The sequence below is a fragment of the Argopecten irradians genome, chromosome 7 (assembly GCF_041381155.1).
Source record: "Argopecten irradians isolate NY chromosome 7, Ai_NY, whole genome shotgun sequence".
In the NCBI taxonomy this organism is placed as follows: Eukaryota; Metazoa; Mollusca; class Bivalvia; order Pectinida; family Pectinidae; genus Argopecten; species Argopecten irradians.
In genome coordinates, this window is record NC_091140.1 from 44,751,562 (window position 1) to 44,772,928 (window position 21,367).

The 21,367-nt window shown below is 34.6% G+C and overlaps 1 protein-coding gene across 1 annotated transcript; it reads left to right on the forward strand.

Moving 5' to 3' along the window:
• The first annotated feature begins 238 nt into the window (after positions 1 to 238).
• LOC138327260 (gamma-aminobutyric acid receptor alpha-like) lies at positions 239 to 19,564 on the forward strand. The gene is made up of 9 exons (XM_069273238.1): positions 239 to 312; positions 955 to 1,070; positions 1,298 to 1,365; positions 5,779 to 5,999; positions 6,667 to 6,749; positions 14,963 to 15,103; positions 15,487 to 15,639; positions 16,096 to 16,307; positions 16,864 to 19,564. Exons 1-9 carry the CDS (start codon positions 239 to 241, stop codon positions 17,125 to 17,127), a joined length of 1,332 nt encoding a protein of 443 aa, XP_069129339.1. The 3' UTR covers positions 17,128 to 19,564.
• Positions 19,565 to 21,367: the final 1,803 nt, after the last annotated feature.

Here is a 21,367-nt window from a genome sequence, read left to right on the forward strand (position 1 = left end):
GACGTCTATCAAAATAAAGCTATCCACGGCAGTATCTTTAAGTACACAATTACTCCACAATGCTCGCGGTTTGTGTCACATTTTCACTGCGCCAAACTTTATTGAAACAAAATTCCATTGACAAAGTTAAATAGATACCGAGAATAACGAGTTGCGCTTCCATTAAATCTTCGTTTCCGCGTTCACTTTAGCATGACTGACGTGGGTGACAATTCATTGTTTTCTTAAGTGTCAGAAAATGTCAGCTGATATCAATACAAAAGAAAGCGATGGGTTTCCTGATGAACGAGAAAAGGTTAACCTTTCGCACTGGTAGCTTGATCAATCGTTCACGAATGTTAATAATTGAAAAAGATATTTGTTATGCTTGAAAGTTGAATTATTAAAACTTGTAACCTGTAATCTTAAGAATTAATCATTTTTAAGATGTTAAGGGAACAATTCATTCAATATTCTGTGACCGTCAGTTGAGTTGGTGTTCCACTTAAATTAAATCCTACGGTTCATATGTTTCATGTAAAATGTAAGTATATTTGAGTGTTAAAAATTATTAACTGTAAGCAATATTTCCATGATAGCTAATTCTTATTTCCTTCCTTATATCTTTTTCGTATAGCGTTTGAATGTTCAGTTTCACTTATTTGCAGAATGTTTTTTGTATTGTTTTAAGGGTTGGGGCTACGATGATTTATTTTTACGAATTATAGACATATGAATACTTACCTATTAAATGTAAAGAAATATTAAGGTTGCAAAATATAAATTTCTTTGCGAATCCGTGATCGTGCCGCCATTACAGACCCAGACGTTTCATAAATGAAAGCGTTTTCTCATCTTACGTCATCTACAAATTCAAGACATTTCATGTTATAAGGCTAATCAATTAAAACAAAATGTAACTCCACTATTTCACTCACTAAAGTGTCTGTTGTTGTGTCTGTTTTCTTTATGCAGGTGTGTATTTATGATAGAGACAGTCGACAACGCTTCCATCGGAACTGATAATATCTCCGCGGTTCTAGACGACCTTCTCGTCAACTACGACAAGAAACTGAGACCTGGATTTGGAGGTAAAGTAAAACCTGCCATAAAAAATACCTCTGTAAATTGACCACCTACTGAATTATCCATTTTCTTTGAGTTGAAAATAGCTAAATTCTACTCAAATTATTAACCCTGTGTATCTAAGTTTTGCGTTTTCAAATTCAATATTTCTTCACTGAAAACATCTTCAAATGCCATGGAAACTATTTAAAATTTTGTAGAATATAATAACTGTTTGATTTTATTTGGACAGGCGATCCGTTGGAAGTTCAGATAGACATTTTACTGAGGTCTATGGGTCCTATATCTGAAAGGGATATGGTATGTATGTAAATTACAGACTAACGGATTTGTTAAGTTCTTTACAGTGGGAAGGACAAATATCTAAAAGTAACTCGATATATCTTATATCATGTTTCAAACTCGGGGAAATGGGGAGTAAAAGCTTTGTACTAAAATGATTCATAGTAAAAGAAATACATTATAATTAATGTATCTGTGTTGCAAAAGCACACTGATGATATTGGTCAGCAGGTTTTAAAACGCAGAAAACTTGATGGTTGACTACCAGAAAGAATTACAATATACATTGTTTAAACGGTCAGATATTTCAGTTCGTCCTCGAACTTGAACAATCACATTTAATTTAGTTATTCTAAAAGCTCCTTACCAACTCAAAGCTAATAAATCAATACAAACAAACACAATGACGACTGCGTCAGGTTTCTGAACATAAACCATAACGTTTGTCTTGAAGAATGTTGACGCATTCTTAGTGCTACATTTAACACGCTGAAATAATTTATTGAAAATGTAGCCAAGTGCGAAATGATATTGGTTCTAGTGGTGAATAGTGGCAGCAGGCAGAAATAGCATTGGACTTGGATTCGTTGAGTGAAAGCCATCATTCGACTAGTAATAGGAGCGTACTGCGAATCCATTTTTGGAACAAAGGACACAGTAAGAAGCTAGCGTTTTAGTTGCGTATTTTCCTTCTGACTGCATATTTCATTTGATTAATTGTGTCTAGGGTCAGAAGAGGTATACTCACACAGGCCGTGATAAATCCGTCAATTGGCTCGCCATACATACACACTTACTTCTATTCATGAATATATCGGCGCAAAACTCTCTCTTTGTATATTTTGAAACAAGCTGACTCGCGCTACATATACTGCTCTCGCAAATGCCGCTTTTGGTGTTAATGTAAGAAATGATGCATAAAGATAAGAAAACGGCTTTATTTGCGGATAACAAAATCGTCTAGTGAGGTCTTTTGGGATTTTTCTTTATTATAATTGGCTAAGTTATCATATTCCCTAGAGTTTGCCATTTCATTCAAATACGACAGATGACGTAATGCCCTGACCTGATAGTCTGGACGTCAGTTACATGTCCCTTTTTGTCTTGCGTGACCATCTATTACGTGTGAGGTCGATCTCAAACAAAATGGCTGAAGTATATCGTCTGGTATTAGGTTTAATCCATCACGCTGTGTGTCCTTAATTGACTTTGTGACATGAAGTCACGGTACGGATTTGGACAGAATTTTAGTCTTACACGAACGGTACTATTCACCTATTTACTGAACACCTGTATATGCTATCATACCGAATCAATACACTGTCATAACATCAATCCAATAAAACAAAATTACGCTTAAAATCAGTATAAGAAGTTTAATGCATAAGATATACTTAAGCTTTAGCAAATGTATAATATGATATGTACTGTATTTTAATACATATAAATTTTGTGGGTGTAAAATTTCGGGGTTTTCTGTTTGGAGTTTATTTGCGGGAGTTTACTTTCTTTATTATCTTTGTGGTATTTTAAAACGTCATTCTAATGATAGACAATAATATGCGACCAGGATTATGTTCATTTCACGATGTATTAAATTTAGCGAATTAGGATGATTCTGCGAGATTAAAGGCCCGCGAATATTAGCAACTATATACTGTACAGTGTGTTACACTCTTTTATTCGCTCTTTCAGTCATATGAAGCAAGTGTTTACTACATGCCGTATGTCTATGGTTTGAATTTCACAATTTCAAATATACTTCTTTTTCCTCCTTTACAAGGCAAGCAATATACTATCTTCGAAGCCAATAACGTTCGAAGAATTTGATTAAACACAATTAATGGTACGTCTATGGAACATCCTTCTCAGTATCAACGGTCTATTTATGATATACCGGATACGTTTTACGGAGACATGTTAGTGTATGCAAGAGCCATCCAAGGTCCCAAACTCACAAGTCAGTTGGGAAATCAGTATATGTGCATTGTGTTGTTAGTGAATGTTTGAGAAACAAGAGGCCCAAGGGCCTTAACGGTCATCAGACTACCTTGGCAATAGCCGTATAGGAAATTAATTAGATATGGTGTCGAGGTTAAAAAATAAAAACACTTGGTCGGGACCATGTAAGGATCATTTCATGCAAATTTCAGCCAAACTGCATGGTTTCAAGATGGCGGCTATGGAGGCCATCTTGGTTTTTGGATCAAACGGTCGTTGAGAGAAAATCGTTCGAAGATTTTAGCCTATTTGACCCCTGAATCCTCAAAAATTGGTCAAGGTCAATCATTTTCACACCTTTGGTAGCCCTTTGTACTAGCATGCCACAGGCTAAATATGAATACTTTCAGCCATATAGTTATTGAGAAGAAGTCATTCAAATATTAAAGCCTATTTGACCGCTGTGACCTTGAAAAAAGGTCAAGGTCATTCATTTTCACACCTTTGGGAGCCCTTAATCCCAGCATGCAACAGGCCAAATATGAGTACTTTGGGCATAACGGTTATTGAGAGGAAGTTGTTTAAAATTTTAGCCTATTTGACCCATGTGACCTTAAAAGTAGGTCAAGGTCAATCATTTTCACAACCTTGGTAGCCCTTCATCCCAGCATGCCACAGGCCAAATATGATACTCTCGGCCTTACGGTCATTGAGAGAAAATCGTTCAAAGATTTTAAAAGCCTATTTGACCCCTGAAACCTCAAAAGTAGGTCAAGGTCATTCATTTTCACACCTTTGGGAGCCCTTCATACTAGCATGCCACAGGCAAATATGATACTTTCTCGGCCATATAGGTTTAAAATTTTAGCCTATTTGAGAGTAGAAGGTCAATCATTTTCAACTTTGGAAGTCCTTTATCCAGCATTAAAGCCAAATATATTTGAGCCTCGCTGTGTTACTTAAAAGAAGGTCAAGTCATTCTATTTCACACCTTTGGTAGCCCTTATTGCCTAGCATACTTACAGGCCAAATATGAGTACTTTGGGCTAACGGTTATTGAGAAGAAGCCATTTAAAATTTTAGCCTATTTGACCCCTGTGACATAAAAAGTTGGTCAAGGTCAATCATTTTCACAACCTTGGTAGCCCTTTATCCCAGCATGCCACAGGCCAAATATGGGTACTATGAGCTTAACGGTTATTGAGAAGAAGCCATTCAAAGATTATAGCTTATTTGACCCCTGTGACATAAAAAGTTGGTCAAGGTCATTCATTTTCACAACTTTGGTAGTCCTTCATCCAACATGCTACAGCCCAAATATGAGTAATCTGAGCTTAAAGGTTATTGAGAAGAAGTCGTTCAAAGATTTTATTCTATTTGACCCCTGTGACATAAAAGTTGGTCAAGGTAATTCATTTTCACAACTTTGGAAGTCCTTTATCCCAGCATGCTACAGGCCAAATATAAGTTCTTTGAGCCTCACAGTTATTAAGAAGAAGTCGTTCAAAGATTTCTGCCTATTTGACCACAACTTTGGTAGCTCTTCATTGCCGCATACTTCAGGCCAAATATGAGTACTCTGGGCCTTACGGTTATTGAGAAGAAGTCGCTCAAAGATTTTAGCCTTTTTGACCCCTGTGACCTTGGATGTTGTGCAAGGTCATACATTTTCACAACTTTGGTAGCCCTTAATCCTAGCATGCTACAGGCCAAATATGAGTACTCTGGGCATTACTGTTATTGAGAAGAAGTCGTTCAAAGATTTTAGCCTATTTTACCCCTGTGACCTTGAAAGTAAGTCAAGGTCATTCATTTTCACAACTTTGGTAGCTCTGTATGCCAGCATGCTACAGGCAAAATATGAGTACTTTAGGCCTTATGGTTATTGGGATGAAGTCGTTTGAATGAAAAGTTTACGCACGACGACGGAAGGTGCACGATGACTAAAGGTTATCCTGACCCTTCGGGTCAGATGACCTAAATAACATGCATATCTTTCCAAGTTTTTGGATCGACTTATTATTCTTTCGGAAAATTCAAAGTCTATTTTGTCCCATAATCCGCCAAATGTCCTCAGACATCTCCTATGTAATATTTATGCACATGTGACTAGTGTCATAAACATTTAGCATTTTTAATATTTTGATGATGAGTTTCTTCGAAATGTAGGTTTTAGTTATGTAAAAAAGCATCTCAAATCTATGTTAATTTCATAGTCTCGCGACAATTTCAGATCCCGTATAAATATAAGTCCTCTTATATCATCAAACATCCCCCTGAAGAGCAGCGATAGCTGCGAAAGCGCAAGGGATTGCAGACTTGATAAGAACTCTAAAATATACAAGCTAAATGTTAGTTCAGAAAGTAGATATTGGTAGATAAATCAATAAGTCATTTTAATCAATACATACGCATATGCGATTTATTTCTCATTAGTGAACAACTTAAAACTGATATCACCACCTACTTCACTGTACTAATGTGTTTTAGGTATACACGATGGATATCTACTTTCGACAGAGATGGATGGATGAACGCCTGGCCACTAATATGTCAATAGAAAACATATCGGTCAGTATTAAACTTCTGGACAAGATATGGTATCCGGACACAGTGTTCTTTAACGGCAGGAGGTCTTCTCTCCATCTCGTCCCTACTCCGAACAGGTTCATTCGCATAGGCAACAATGGGTCGATGTATCTTTCACAGAGGTGAGAAACATTAAAGATGGCAATTTAAATTTAAAACTTTTAAATCCTTTGATTAAATCAATGTTTGACAGGACTACTAAAGCCTCATATATTGGTAACTAATAGTCTTAAAAAAGAAAAGAAAAATAGCTGTTCGTTTCCTTAGCGACCGGAGTCGATAGATAGAGTTCGTCTGCAAATAATTAAAAAAAAAACTCTCAACACGACTGTTTTAAATTGTATTGTCTAATAAATACAAAGCAACTGTCAAAAAGAAACAAATGGAAGTCACTAAATGCAATTCACAAATGTAGTAACACGTGCCGATTATAACAAGTCGATGTCTTGTTACACATGGCAACAACACTTCCATTGGAGACCAACACAATGTCTAAAAGGTGTTACACGTTCAAAAACAGTAAAACTATGGAGTTTACTTAACGTCCCCAGTAAAATACACAAGGCAAAACAACATAAAGTAAATTTAATAATTAAATAATTTTTAATCTATAAATTTTATAGTCTTGAAGCGATTTAAAAAAAATCTTTGGGTTTTTTTCTATACAAAATTCAATCTCGCTTTTTGTTGAATACAATGCCTTGTGCAAAGAGAATTGCTACTAAATAACCTAAGATATGAAAAGATTCCAATCCAGCACGTAACATATGTGAACATTCTAATGTGCAGACTGACAGTACGGGCGATATGCCAGATGAAGTTACAGAACTACCCCTTGGATTTCCAGGTTTGCCCTCTACACATAGGAAGTTGTAAGTATCAAAGGTTTGTTACATTGCATATTATAACATATCTGTAATACTGTGAATCAACTCTCTTTCGCAGCTACCAAATTTTTTGATTTCCATTTCAAATAGATTCAGACGGATTTAAAAGTTGAATGACAATACAAATCAATGATTTAGTTGAGAATTAGCGGATACAAACACATTTCCTTTGTTCGCGAATTCGCGAAAGTAAATCGCTCGCAAAAGAAAATTAGTTAATAGTATGAAATTATTAATTTTTATGTTTTGATACTCTATCAACATCGAATAGCAATTAAAATGATTCCAAAAACGGTTTTTTTTAAGAAATCTTAAGCATAACTGCAAAACAATATCAATCAGTAGCAAGCATCGTGCTTTTGAGCACCATGTCCTTGGTAAGTGAAAACCGTGGCTAAAATCGTATTAAACTTTTTGCAAAACACAAAAACGTCACACTTGGTAAATCTGATTATTGTATCTGGAGTTCCCCGCATCCATAATTCCACAATAATAAGAAACAGACATATAGATTAACTTGCACTGTCTCTTGGAGTAACCGATGAAGTTGTATTGAACCAAATGCCAAATGTAGAGATCCACATACATACTGAAATCAAGCATTATATATGAAAAAAAGCTTATGTTTTTATTAGATTTTGCATTAAAGCAGTAAATATTTCCAGTAATACATACTATTTTTTTCGAATTGAATTTGAAACTATTTTCTACTGTAAAATAACAACATCGTAAATACATCAGAGAAAAATGACTAGCGGACCATTAAAATATATACCTACACTTGCAGAATTTAAATTTACTTTTGTTTCGAAATAAAGTAGTAAAATAAATCTGAATTCCTTTGGAAAAGGTTAATGTGTGTTCATTTGCAGTTATATTCCTAGAATGGCAATAACTACTATTCTGGAACCATTTTTGTCATAAAGATTTGACTAGGCCGTTAAGATTGCACCTTTTGGCTGACTTTAAGTAGGGTTTTCACACAGGACTAACATTTTATGGTACTTCTCCGCTTTATGATCAGTGTTTATCGTTACAACCCGAGATGGAAATTGTATTTGAAATTTTATGTTTTGAAGAAAATTCCAATCCTAATGTATAACTATCTCTCGTAAAATAAAATTGATTATCGGGGTAAATTTTATAGAAGCCAGAAAAGGCACGCCAAGACGCTTTAACTATAAAAGTGTATGGATTTATAAATTTCAACATGTCAAATTCTGTCAGTTTGAACGTAAATGGTTTATGTCAAGGCCCCATAAAACATCGCTGCCTCCTGATGTCTATAATGGAAAAGATCCTTTAAGCAATGTTTATTTCGATAACCAAAGTTTACAAAAACAGCCATGAATTAATACATAGAGTATGTTTATACCTGTATACGAATACACCTGTACAATACACGTTACATCATTTACTGTTTCTTTAAAGAAAGTACAGCGATATGGTGCTGCAGTAATTGGTGTCATTGACCGAATGATCATGTGTTTGGCAATATATCCTTCAAATTGACCTACCGCCAGGTGTACAATAGCCACGCCTCGTGCTCGAAAACGCACGTGTTTCCATTCAATCGGACATCGTAGCACACACAATGCAAAATGCAAAGTCACGTGCAGTTTAATTGACAGATGGCGATCCTTCAATTATTGGTCGCAAATAAGCAAGTTGCAAAGTGCTAGATACATGTAGCCTGCCATAAGTGATTGTGCTTTAAAATATGGTTTAGAATAAAGCAACCCCCATGTTTTTGTCTTACAACAGTTACCATCCATGGACGTGTTATGTTTAAAAGAGAACAAAAAAAAAAAAAAAAAAACTGGAATATTCGGAGAAAAAACACCACCCCACGGTCAGTATTTGGCAATTGACGGCGCACTGCAACGTTTGGCCACTAATCCTGAGTCTTACATTTTACATCTGACCACTAGCATTTGATGCACGTGCTCTGAGTGGAGTCAGTTTCGCTTATTGGTTGTAGGTATTTCCTCTGCAGCACCAACTTTCTTCCACCAATTGATATGCTCACGTGCTTGTGTGCGCCATGACATGCACGAGACAAAAAAGTGTTGAAAGTACAGCAGTTCCGCAGACGATGACCCTAATGCAAAACATTAAACTCAATCCCAAGACAACACTTAGGTTAATAATATAAACAGCTTTACCATAATGCATTTTGGGCTAGAATGTTAAAAGCTTTGTTTTCTGCGTGTTAGTGGTGTATTGGTTAGGAATGGTTTGCTGTGCCATGTATCACACTTGACTCAAGACGAGCACGCACGTCTTATGTGGGGGCTTCGTCTGAGCACGCAACACTAATACCTGTACCTAGAAACAATTATCGCTACTAATTACAGCTTAGTCCGTATCATTGGCACTTTGGTTAGGAAACGGCACACGATATGAGAAAGTGTACGCTGTGTAATTGTCATAATAACTAACGGTCGTATTTAATTATTTATATAGTGAACTAGTATGAGCTATGTCCGATAAATCATTTACAACTTGTACAAATTCCTTGAGACGGTTGATTATCAATTTTGTTGCTTGCATTGACTGACGAAGGGAAGTTAATCCCCATCCAAATGAAGTGTGCGCACGCAATTTACTTCTCTTCATAAGTCAATGCAATCAACAAAATTAATAATCCATTCTTATATTCACGTTAAATAATTTTAAAATTACCGCCGATATAATTCACATTTTGTGATTTCGGAATAACCTTATCATTGTACGTATTTTTAACATTACGTATTTTTATGTGGGACCCTCCTAGCCCATGGCCTATATATTGTACGTATTTTTAACATTACACCCGTTATCGTACATGCATGTGGGCCCTCCTACAAATAGCCACCAATCATACGTTTTCATCGCCACACAAAATAAAGTTCCAGTTCCGAAAACTGTCTCATTCTTTGGTTATTGCCACGTTTAATATTGGCGTATGAAACTTCCATGCCTATTACTGGCAGTAAAACGAGTGCGTGATGCGGTCGTTCTTAACTCATAAGGGCTTGGTGCCTGATAACTAGAGCGTCTCAATTGTTGTAATAACCTTATACATTGCAAAGTCTTTTAAATCGGGTCCAATGGCTGTAGAACGTAACTGAATGTCGTATATTCTGTTTGGTCATTATTTGTAATTTGTTATCAAAATATCTTTTCAAAAACCTAGTTCTTCTGTCTAATATATTGACATTGGTACATACACATGTAAATAACATAATGCTGTCAAAGCTCAGGAAAATGTGTTATATATTGGCTTGATAGGATTTCTTCGCTGGTCATTAGAGGATAACTTTGATATTTTTTAAATGTGGTCATTTGGTGGCTGGTGTTTTGGGATTTAGATTCAGAATAGAATCAATAGAGAAACATCGATTTTAAATATTGGCGGTAACCAACCCATTACCATTGAGTTTTGATTCATATGAAACCGTTCCATTGATAATAGACGTCAGGTTTTATGAAAGTATTCAAGTTTTTTCCGTTTCTTTGGGTTTGATGTTTTTACAAAATGTCATTACTATGTCCCGGTATATATGTTATTTATTATCGCCGAATCACCACATGTTTCTTTGGGACATGTTGAACTTCAGTGCATTGGATAACATTGTTTCTCGAGAGTGAGATTATGATGGTATATGTACATATACCTGTTTAAACTGTCTGGGTGATAATGAAAATTTTAAGCCACACTTTATAATGCATTTCTGTCAGTGTGTATATGTGTATGCCTATAACAATAATAGGGAAACAGATCCACTCACTGAACGGTTATTTACAACTGAAACGGCATAAAAGGGCCACAAGTGTAAACAAAAGAATGTCCGAATGTATTATCAAGCGTGATCTAAAATCTTCATTGAGAAATGAAGTCATCCTAGTTTAACAGTTTCTTTAGAGCAAAGCGTAATAACAATGAAAATATGTTATTTGGATCTATTTTATCTTGAAAATACAAAGTAATTACAATTTAAGACAACGGAGTGGATTTTTTGAAAGATTTTTTTTATATTTTTTGTCTGAACTTTTTTTTTTCATTAGTCACAAATACTCAGCAAGTACCTCTAAAAAACGTTATTAAAGTATTTCACATAAGACATTAAACATGGTTCCCTTCCCATAATTGAGTATTATTATTGTTTAACGATATAAAACAAAATGTCTGTATAATAAACGCCATATTCATTCAAATTATTGAAAACAATATCAATTTATTTGAAGACTGGCATCTACGTGGTATTTAATTGTAATTGACATATTGCTTATATGATATGCATAATCTTATTATATTAATACTGGCAATTACGACACAAACAACTTTTGATGCGTATTGAAATTTTAAACGAACCACTATACGAAATAGGTCCAAAGTCAAAGGAATCAATTCGTGAATTATTCAAGGTCAATGTGCAAAGAAAACAAGCCCAGGAATACAAATCAAATTCCATGTTGAGAAAACCATGCTCTGGTATCTGCAAATCGTCCTTGAATTATTCAAAAACATGCAATTTCCGATGTTATGAACTTAGTTATGCTTATTTTCTGCTTGCAATTGGCTATTAAGGTCATGCAATATATTCCAATGAATCATCTTGAGAAACAAGAACAAATTACGTTGTCAATTTATTACGTAACGACAAGATTTATTGTTAGAAAAAGAATCATATTTTTTTTGTATTTTACCATGGTGGTTGCGGTGGTGCCTGAGCGTCTTAGATTGATGTGTATACCGTGGTTTTTTATTACAGTTTAGGTGTATCATATTAAGAATTATGTCGACTTATTCAATTTATATATTGTATGTTTTGCCGTCTGGGTTATCAGCTCATGAAAATCATTATAGATCTAAATACACTGATAGCATAGTCTATCGTATAAGATTTAAAAAATCAAAGTGGGTATTCATTTTAGAAGAGTTATTAATAAAACACTGAAGTTGGTACAGTACATATAACTGAGCATTAAAGGGTACTGTAGGTGAAGTAGAGAGCGCTCAATATTTCAGGCAATTTGGTTCTATCATTATTGTACTTTTTTATTTTAGATAATCACAGATATCAATTAAGAAGACGTTCATTACATCAAATCAGCAGTATTGAATTTGTGAAATACAATGTACATTACCTATTAATGATGTTTGTTGTCAATATACAACGACGATTATATACATTTGTTTAAGTTCAGCCTATCTTTCGTCATTTGCTTACTATAAATCAGTTATTTTTTAAGTGTGATGTATTTACCCGTATTTCTTTGGGCATGAAAAGGTGAAAAGTCACCGCGAGAATAAGTTGATTAACAGTATCATTACATCATGCAGTTGTAACAGAATTCGTTCGTATTCGCATTACTGACAACTTTATGTAGAATCCAAAATGGCAATTGCAAGTTTGGTTCATTCTTAAGGTTTCACATAGCTATCAGAGCTATCGAATGATTAGGTTTTCTTCGTTATAAATATCGACATTGTATGAGTAATGGAAGCTGATATCATAATTAGTCTTTGCATTATACAGCACAGCCACAGATTGCGTTTGACAAATGTTTGTACTTGTTGGCACGAGATCATGCTTCTGTACTTTTGTGTACTTCCTATTCATCTTATCACATTTCCGTATTTTATATCAATTCAAGTAATTACATGAAGCATCCTGAACGTTAATGTAAGATATGATTATTATCCGATTATAATCAATAGCTTCTGCATGGACTGAATAAAGCAATGTTGCACTTCATCACAACATGTGCACCTTAATACGTTCCCGCTGGACAAAACATTTCGCTACCCAACAAAATGTCCTAATTACAATTTCAGTAATAATCTTATCATATGACGTAAATCAACACGTTGTAAATGGGTTTAATGTGTATTTCACATGGTTACTGTATTACAGCTCATGTATAATTTCAATTTACTTAAGATACCTAGGAAATGCCAGAAGTTGTTAAAATAGTGACATATAAGACTTTTATAAATATTAAGAGGTTATAATGACCTCACGATGACACGATTCCTATGATGAGAAGCAGTGAGTAAGTGGATGAAAGTGAAGCATTTTACAGTACAATTACATCTAAGCATCTCTGCTGTCCACAAGGCCAGTAGCTGTTTAATGTTCAAATCAATAATATCACATTATTTTTAAGTATGCTTGACAAAACATATATTTTATTAAATTGTCAACTTTAGGTAAGTTATAATCAAAGGTTTCGCAGCAAAAGAAAAATACAAACGAATCATGTGACTTTTGGAAAAAAAATGTTTTGATGATACATGTAGAATTTCTGGGAGATAATACCTTTGTCGTGATAGATGTTTTTGTCTATATTACATGCTATTACATTTGTACAAATTACATCATAAAACGCGAAATAACCATCAGAGTTTGGCTAATCACAACCTGTATGACTATATATTGTTTTTAAATCACAGTTAGTTTAGGTGAAAAACATTCAAATTATTCAAAAATCATTTTGTAAACTTTGACCAAGCAGTTTACAAATGTTTCAATTAAGTAAAGCTAGTATTATTCCTCATTGTACACAGCTGGGTAAAATATAAAGTAAAAAGGTTTATCTAGATAAGGAATGGAACCATAATGATTAAACTTTATGAACTATAGCATGATATTTAGTCATCTGTTATTATGAATTAGTGTTTATTGCATTCATCTCATGGTAATGCCCATTCCAGGGCGTTTTCAGAATGGCATATCTCAACACGCCATACGAGGTTGGTGTGTATCGCTATGTTTGTTGAGAGGAAGTGCACTTTATCCTATGTAGTGTGGTATATAAAATTTACTGATCTGTTTTGTTAAAGTCCTAAACATCTCCAAACCTAATAAATAGTTATACGAAGGTATTATCAGACGCCATATTGCCATCCCTTGCATTTCAAGTCACAAGAGGATATTTCAGAAACATGTTAAACCGGTGTTGTTCAAAATATAAATCGCCTTTATCTGATACTCAGGGCTTGTAATTCCATCAGTGTAAATTTTCTAGAACATATCAAAAGCAAAACTCAATTGCTGTGCATTTAAGCAGATAGAAACCAACATAAAAGACATACTTAACATACATAGAGGTGGTAGTTAGCTTTGATAACGGAGTGCGTATCTACATATATTTAGACATCAGGGAGAGTATAAGTCTAACTTAATTACACACAAACTGCCGTCATGATCTAAGTCTGAATTATTGATCTTGTTTAAAGAGAGACCTAGACGCAAAAACATATATTTGAATCGGGAAAGGTCCTCTTGTGTATAAGACGGAGTCTTATAACACAGAAGGTAGGAGTACGAGACGTCAACTTTAGTATTTAATTATTTTATTTATGTTTCTCTGTGATAGCGCCGTTAGGATAGACCAGTAACGTACATCTGTAGAGATTTGTATCGTTAATCCCTTATTTTATTGCTACACTGCTATCTCACACCAACCTTTCCACTTCGCTCTCTCATGGGTATCGTTACACAAGGTAATGTAAAGATAAAACAAATACAATACAAATGCATGCATACTAAAACTTCAGAGAACAGTATGTTACACCGATTTCGTAGCCTGCAGTGCTATATATGCATATTTCTTCCTGATTTTTTTTATTGATTACAAAATGAAAAAAAAAAAAAAAAAAAAAAACCCACACACAATGAGAAGATAAAAATAAAATGTTTTTTGTAATATGGCAATCGGTTTTTGTTCTGATGACTCATGTTGTGAAATGAAATGCCATGTCACTATATATGCATTGTATCAAGCCAAATTTAGTGAACAGACCGACAGTCTATTAATCTATTTCAAAAGTAATTAAAAACCATCCATTCATTTTTTTTAAATTATGTTTCTAGTATTATTATAGAAAAAATCACGTTTTCTAATTCCATTTATATTAACTACTGGCTTGAAAGCTAATAACAAATACGTTGGTACATATTCAAATACTTCATTACATGTATTTACATATTACAGAGTTGTCTGCACTTGTAAGTTGGTATTGATTGTTACGTTATGTGTTTGTGAGCGTAACGTCGTAATTTTCTGAGAAAACGACGTGAATTGCGCCCACCAAATGATGACATTACAATGGATATCTACCCGCAAGGACGCTAACTACCCGCAAGGACGCTAACTCTGTTATAAGCCAATTCGGCATACATTATTAATGGGTTTTTTTACCTTAGTTGCCTACTCCACGAAAGACGTGATATACAACTGGAGGTACGGTGCAGCATCCTCGGTCGAGCTTGCGGCGGATATGACCTTATCACAGTTTGACCTCACCAACCACTCGGCGTCCTACTCAACGACCTTCAGAAAAGGAAGTAGGTTTCAACAATGTCTGGCCGATGTCTTTTATAGTCGTCATAATTTGTAACTTAAGAAATCATTATGTAGGAAATAACGACAGACATTGGGAAGACAATTATTGGGAACAAATACCAATTGTAGCAAATACTTAACTGGGCACGTTAAGGAGTGGTAATGTTCGATACGGTTGTATAAAATAATACATATATGGTAAAAAAAACACATATGGACCTTTGATTCGGTCCATATTGGTTTTACAAACCAGCTAAGCCCTTGGACAATTTATCATTCTACCAGGGTGGTATAACACACCAAAGGCCCATAATTAATATTAAAATAACGTTCTGCATTGGTAACCAACAGGTTTTTACCATACTTTTGTTTTCAAATTCTCCAGTGGAACTGTCCATGTTATCCGTCCACTTTGGCCTGAAGCGTCACTCCGGATACTTCCTTATCCATGTCGTGGTGCCGTGTATCCTACTAGTCATTCTCTCCTGGGTCAGTTTCTGGATCAACAGGGAAGCCACGGCCGATCGCATTGCTCTAGGTAATACAAATGATAATGATTGTAATACGCATGTGTAAAATCAGCATACGCATTCTAGGAAACATTTTATGTATCATAGACTATAATGAGAAAATGTCAGTCTAGAAATAAATACTTGTCTAGTTCATTTCTTGTTCATAGTATCTATAATCTAATGTTGAAAGCATAATATCTTCATTTATTTCATGGCTAAATGAAAGGAATTATCTAGATATTTTTTCAAAGCATCTACTAAACGAGTTTTTCTATTAATATATCGTCTTTTAGTTTTAGATATTTGATATAAAATCACCATAACCTGTTTTGATAATTTTTTGTAATATTTTGATATTTAACCATAACATTTCTGCATTATTTAAAGGATCACATGGGTACCAGATAGCCTATTTAAGTGAATTCATTTTGTTCAAATATATCAACACATTGTATGATAATAAATGTTACTATCGATTATAGGAACAACAACAGTACTGACCATGACGTTTCTCGCTTTGGAGAACAGAAATGACCTCCCGCGAGTATCCTACGCTACTGCCTTGGATGTATACGTCGCCATGTGCTTTCTCTTTGTACTTTCTACCATTGTTCAGTTTGCTGTAGTCCACCATTTTACAAAACGAGGTCATGGGGATTTAGATCATTCCGGTCATAAACACGAACCAAATAAGGTAATATTTTAATCCAATGAAAAGGATAATGAAGTATGATATTCAAAAGAAGTTGTCGAAAACTAGGTGGCCGACTGAATATTGCGTCTATAGAACTACTTGTAAAGTGGTTTAAAATTGGAAACGCAAATAATATGTCAGCTGTAGTTGAACATTTATGTGTGTTATGTGTGTTCAGTGTGTAAACTTCCAAATTACCTTTTGTATTTAGTTGATTTTTGTTTATTTTTTTTTTTATTTTTCGGTTCGTTGAAGGGCGCCAAAACCGTGAAGTTGCTCTTCGGAAGCGATGATTACTTTCATATTCCGTTACCTCGGTGAAATTCCATTTTAGAATAAAATTAATTTTCTTTAATTGGATCTTTTCTTTTATCTGAATTGATTGGTTAAATCAGAATATAACGTTGGTATTCAGATTCATTACGGTTTCATTTTTAAATACTATGCTGAAGCAAAAGAGAGATAACTCGGTCTTTAAAAACAATTCACTATATAGTATGATCATTAATCTTAAATTTGGCCACAACATTAACTCCATAACAATAATATTTTACAGACCCTACAGAGGAAACCTGCCATTGGTAGGGTACGGTTCCGGCGACAGAATGGAACATCAACGACGTCATCACGAATATTTGTGTCCCGTGCAGGTGACAGCCGGTTTGGTGTCTGGTTGTCAAGTCTACGGTTCCGCCGCCATGCCAGGAAGTCCGCACCGGAACCAAACAGTGTTAGTCAAGTGGATAAAATATCTCGATTAATGTTTCCAATCGTCTTCATAATCTTAAATTTAGCATATTGGGTGATATTTCTGCCCTAACTACAACCATTTTCTATGAGGAATATATGCTAAAGTAATCAATTGTCAAGAACCCCATTGGCTTCTACTGAATTGCAGTGCTCAACGGGGCCAGACCCCAGTGTCACGGTTACTCCTCAAGAGCACCAAGGTAACTGTGTGTTTCGATTAACAGACAATTAGTGCCAAACCCACAGAGCTTGCAGTAAGCCGAATCTAGACGTATCAAGAAGATGATACCTCTTTGAGTGAAATAAGGAAATTCGATGTCTGATTGAATGAGAAGATTTACTGTAAACAAGCTTTCTTTCTCGTGCGATTTACTATCGCGATTTTCACAATCAAGATATAACAGCAAAGAGTTTATTTCTGTGAATGTATATGACCTCATTCATATTGTTAGATCTGTATACAAATTAGCAATTCCGCGAATGATAATCGGGGCATATTAGTTTTGATTTGGAAATTGTGTTTAAAAGCCGCGAAAGAAAATTGGTTTACAGTATATACAGGATATTTTGCAAATGACATTTCGTTTCGTAGTACACGTAATGTTATGTCAAGTCTTACGAAATCGAACAACACATACAGAAGTATACGCTCGTGTAAGTATGTTATTGTCCAGGCAATCAGTAACATATTGTATCATGAAAAAGGAAACATGCTTTTAACTCACCGTGACCTACGTTGTGTGTGGATACCTAGAATTGTAAACACAAAGATACATCGTGTTTGATGGCAGATTTTCACCGTATCATTTCCAAATTATCATCGAGATATGCTAATGCACATTCAGTGATGAGGCTTCAATTTGTTTATGCATGCGTATCTGTATTGGTATCACATAGCGCTGGAATTTCGACGTGTATGATGTCCCGGTGCACAGAGGTGAAAAATGGCGCAAAGTAGTAAAACCAATAGCTGCACCAAGCAAGCAAATAAATGGCACTTATTTGATTTTATTTCTTCCATGATCAATATGTATTGATGTGAATATATGTAATACAGTGTATATTACTGTAAGCGTTTTTGTATAATTGACTCAACGAAACGTCAACAATTTTTATCAAGCTATATAATGATATGCTGTAAATTAACGCTAATTACGCGAAAGAGTTTTGTGGTGTAAAAATCCTCCACGCGCAATAATGAATACTTGTAAAATATGTTGCAAAAGGTTACCAGGTACATGAAATAATGACATTATACTTGCAAAACTCGAAATCGAGAATATACCGACATTTGCAGTACTAGAGAACATGAATGAAAAGTGAATAATTGTGAATAACTACACTTTATCTTAATCTACGGCTTAATACTTTACTTTGAATGTTAAAACAGAAACCATAGTTACATAAGTATTAACAGAAGTATTAGAGGGTCCTGTTTCATTAATGCCCCAGCATTCTACTTGCTGCTACCGTTGACTAATCATTTTCGAAATACATGTAGGTCAATTCACAATCACTAAATCAATTAAATTTCAGTTTGCTTTAGGGTACATAGATAAGAACAGTATTATCCTATCAAAATAACTATTGTTTGATAAATACAATTGAAGTCCGGTCGTAACCCTTGACTAGAGAACATGTTTCAAAAGTTACAACGCAGTTTTGATGTACAGTTTTTTTCATAACTGATATCGTATAATGTACAGTACTAGCATAGATACTTTAATGAGCATGTACAAATAATGTTTATCTTTTTCTATCACAAATGATATAGAGCCGGATTACGAATGATATTTTGAAAAGTTGAAATATAATATCTATGCATGATATTTGATTTGACGGTCGTGTTGTACTTGTTGGAGAGGGGGAAAAGATAGCAATCACAGATGTGCTATATGGATTTATCAGCAACAAATGCCAGGCAGAAGCTAAACGGACAGGTTCTACATTATAGTTACATTTTTCCTCCAATTTCTGCGTCAGCTCTAAAACAGTTCATAACACTAATAATATGAAATAAGAAGCATGATCTGCAAACTGTCTTCAAACAATTGTAAGAATTTAAGATCTCTTTGGTATTAGTTATCATTAGCATGGGTTACGAAGTAAGAATAAATGAGGACCAAGAATGGAACCCTGGAGTGTATCCGAATATTAGAACAATATAATTTCTTTCTATAATATTTTTATTCTGTTCATATATACTCTAACACCAAATGTAGCAATTCGTCCGACATGACACGACTCTCCCCCCCCCCCCCCCCCTCATTCCTCATTATATATATGCAATCGGTAGGAAAGTAGAGTGCCTGAGAAACACATTGTATGATAGAAAACTAGCAAAGTAATTTGTTCTCAAGCAAAAATTGTATTTGAAGCAAAAATTGTATTTGATGGTATTCGTGAATACAAATGAAGATGTACATTATTTATTATCTTCCATCTGTTTCTGTATGAAACTTCATACCTCACCTGTTTTACTGTTTTATTTTCAACAGGGAACCAATATCGGCAAACTTATGGAATAAAGTGTGTTCTTCAAATTATATCGAGTTATCAATTTTATTGCATATCATGCAGCTAACATTGCCAGGTAAGGATAACTTACTGTAGGCTTCAATCCTACAATCATTAGTATAGTTTCGATTGGTCATACATATGGATATTATTTTAATCAAAATGTATTAAATTGGATGTTTTAGGGGAATACGCGGTCTGTATTTTGTCGACAGTACGCAACAAACGAATCTAGTATACTATCATTATAGTCATATACTCAAAAAAAAGGTAGCAACATGATGACTAGGGAAATACTATTCATAAAATGTCCAAAACAAAATACATATAGGAATGCCGATATAAATTGAGATTTTCATAGATCAACCCCATTTAAATAAAGGAAATCGCGATGTAAACAGGGGATTAAAAGAAAAAGAGAGATCCGACTGAACCAGGTGTTCCTAAAGGATATGCATCTCGTGCCATCGACGATATGGGTCTGTTAAATAAATTGAGGTCATATCCGAGTTTAGTTACAATATCAAATGAAATTCCAGTGAATAATATTGAGATGCTAATATTGTTGTCAGAATAAAACCAAATCCGTCTGCTCCAATCATTATTCTATTTTATGTATACTCGAGTCTTTTCTTGTGGACTTTTACTTTCTTTGGACCTTTTAATGGTTTTAATTAAGGTTTCCGGTGTGGATTCCGGTGTCCGGTTCAAAACTGAAACATGTGGTTCCATGAATATGTGCAGTCTGAATATATTCATTAATTATGGACCTTTGTCCAGGCCCATATGGTCTTGTACCACCCTGGTGGAATGAATGATGATCGAAGGCGTAGCCCGGAGTCATTATTTTAGATTCGACCATGAAGTTATATCAAAATATACACGAAGGCCTAATGAAGGGTCGCTAATTTTTGTATCTAATATGTAGTTTCTTTGTTAACTGTCAAAAAGATTATCTGATGTGCATGTTAATTACTAGAACAACAGTGCCCATAGGACGACACCCTGAAGAAGTCAACGTTTGGACATTGAAGTTCACAGGCGCAAGAATATTAACTCGTGTTTCTAAAAATGGAAACACTGAGTTGTTTCTGTGACAAATCCCCAGTTTCACACCGAACATCCCTAATCTGAAAAGACCCTTTAGCTTAAATTTCCCCATAAGAAATAATTATACACGAGTGCAAACATTTACAACATAACACAAATGAAATGGCATTATTAATTAAATTTGGCTTTTGATAAACCAAAGAATTAACTTAAAGCATAAAAATATCTCCACCTTTAAGGACTTTTCGTGGTCTCGGACCCTGGTAACTCAATTGGTATATTTCAGAGATTTTTGTTAAAGTGTCACTGATCATAAAATCACAATACAATAACAAAAATCCACAGTATAACAAAAATATGATAGGAATAAAATTTGTACGCGATATTTTACACATTATCACAATATACTACAAGACTCTTTCATACGTGATATGTATTGTATATAGTGTTATTGTACATTGCATATAGATAGTGACCACATATGATTCGGCACATATCATACTGTATAGCGCAATTTGGACGAAAGGGGTGAAATAATTGTTCGAGGGAACATATGGCAGTATGCATACCGGATTGTCCTCTACATTTCCTTTCATCGGCTGTATCCTGATTTTTTTATACACATTTGGCATTTTTTATTATTGTATACTGATTGAACCAAGAATTACATGTAGGATGATATCAATTGACCAAACGTGTTTGCACAGTTTCCGATTCGTGCAAATGTAGTTGCGACGCAGTTG

What these genes read in the sequence shown, in the direction of transcription:
- LOC138327260 (XM_069273238.1), top strand. Translation starts at nt 239, where the DNA reads ATGTCAGCTGATATCAATACAAAAGAAAGCGATGGGTTTCCTGATGAA. An exon ending in AAGGTTAACCTTTCGCACTG is followed by an intron (nt 313 to 954) that starts GTAGCTTGATCA and finishes TTCTTTATGCAG; the next exon opens with GTGTGTATTTATGATAGAGA. An exon ending in CTATATCTGAAAGGGATATG is followed by an intron (nt 1,366 to 5,778) that starts GTATGTATGTAA and finishes AATGTGTTTTAG; the next exon opens with GTATACACGATGGATATCTA.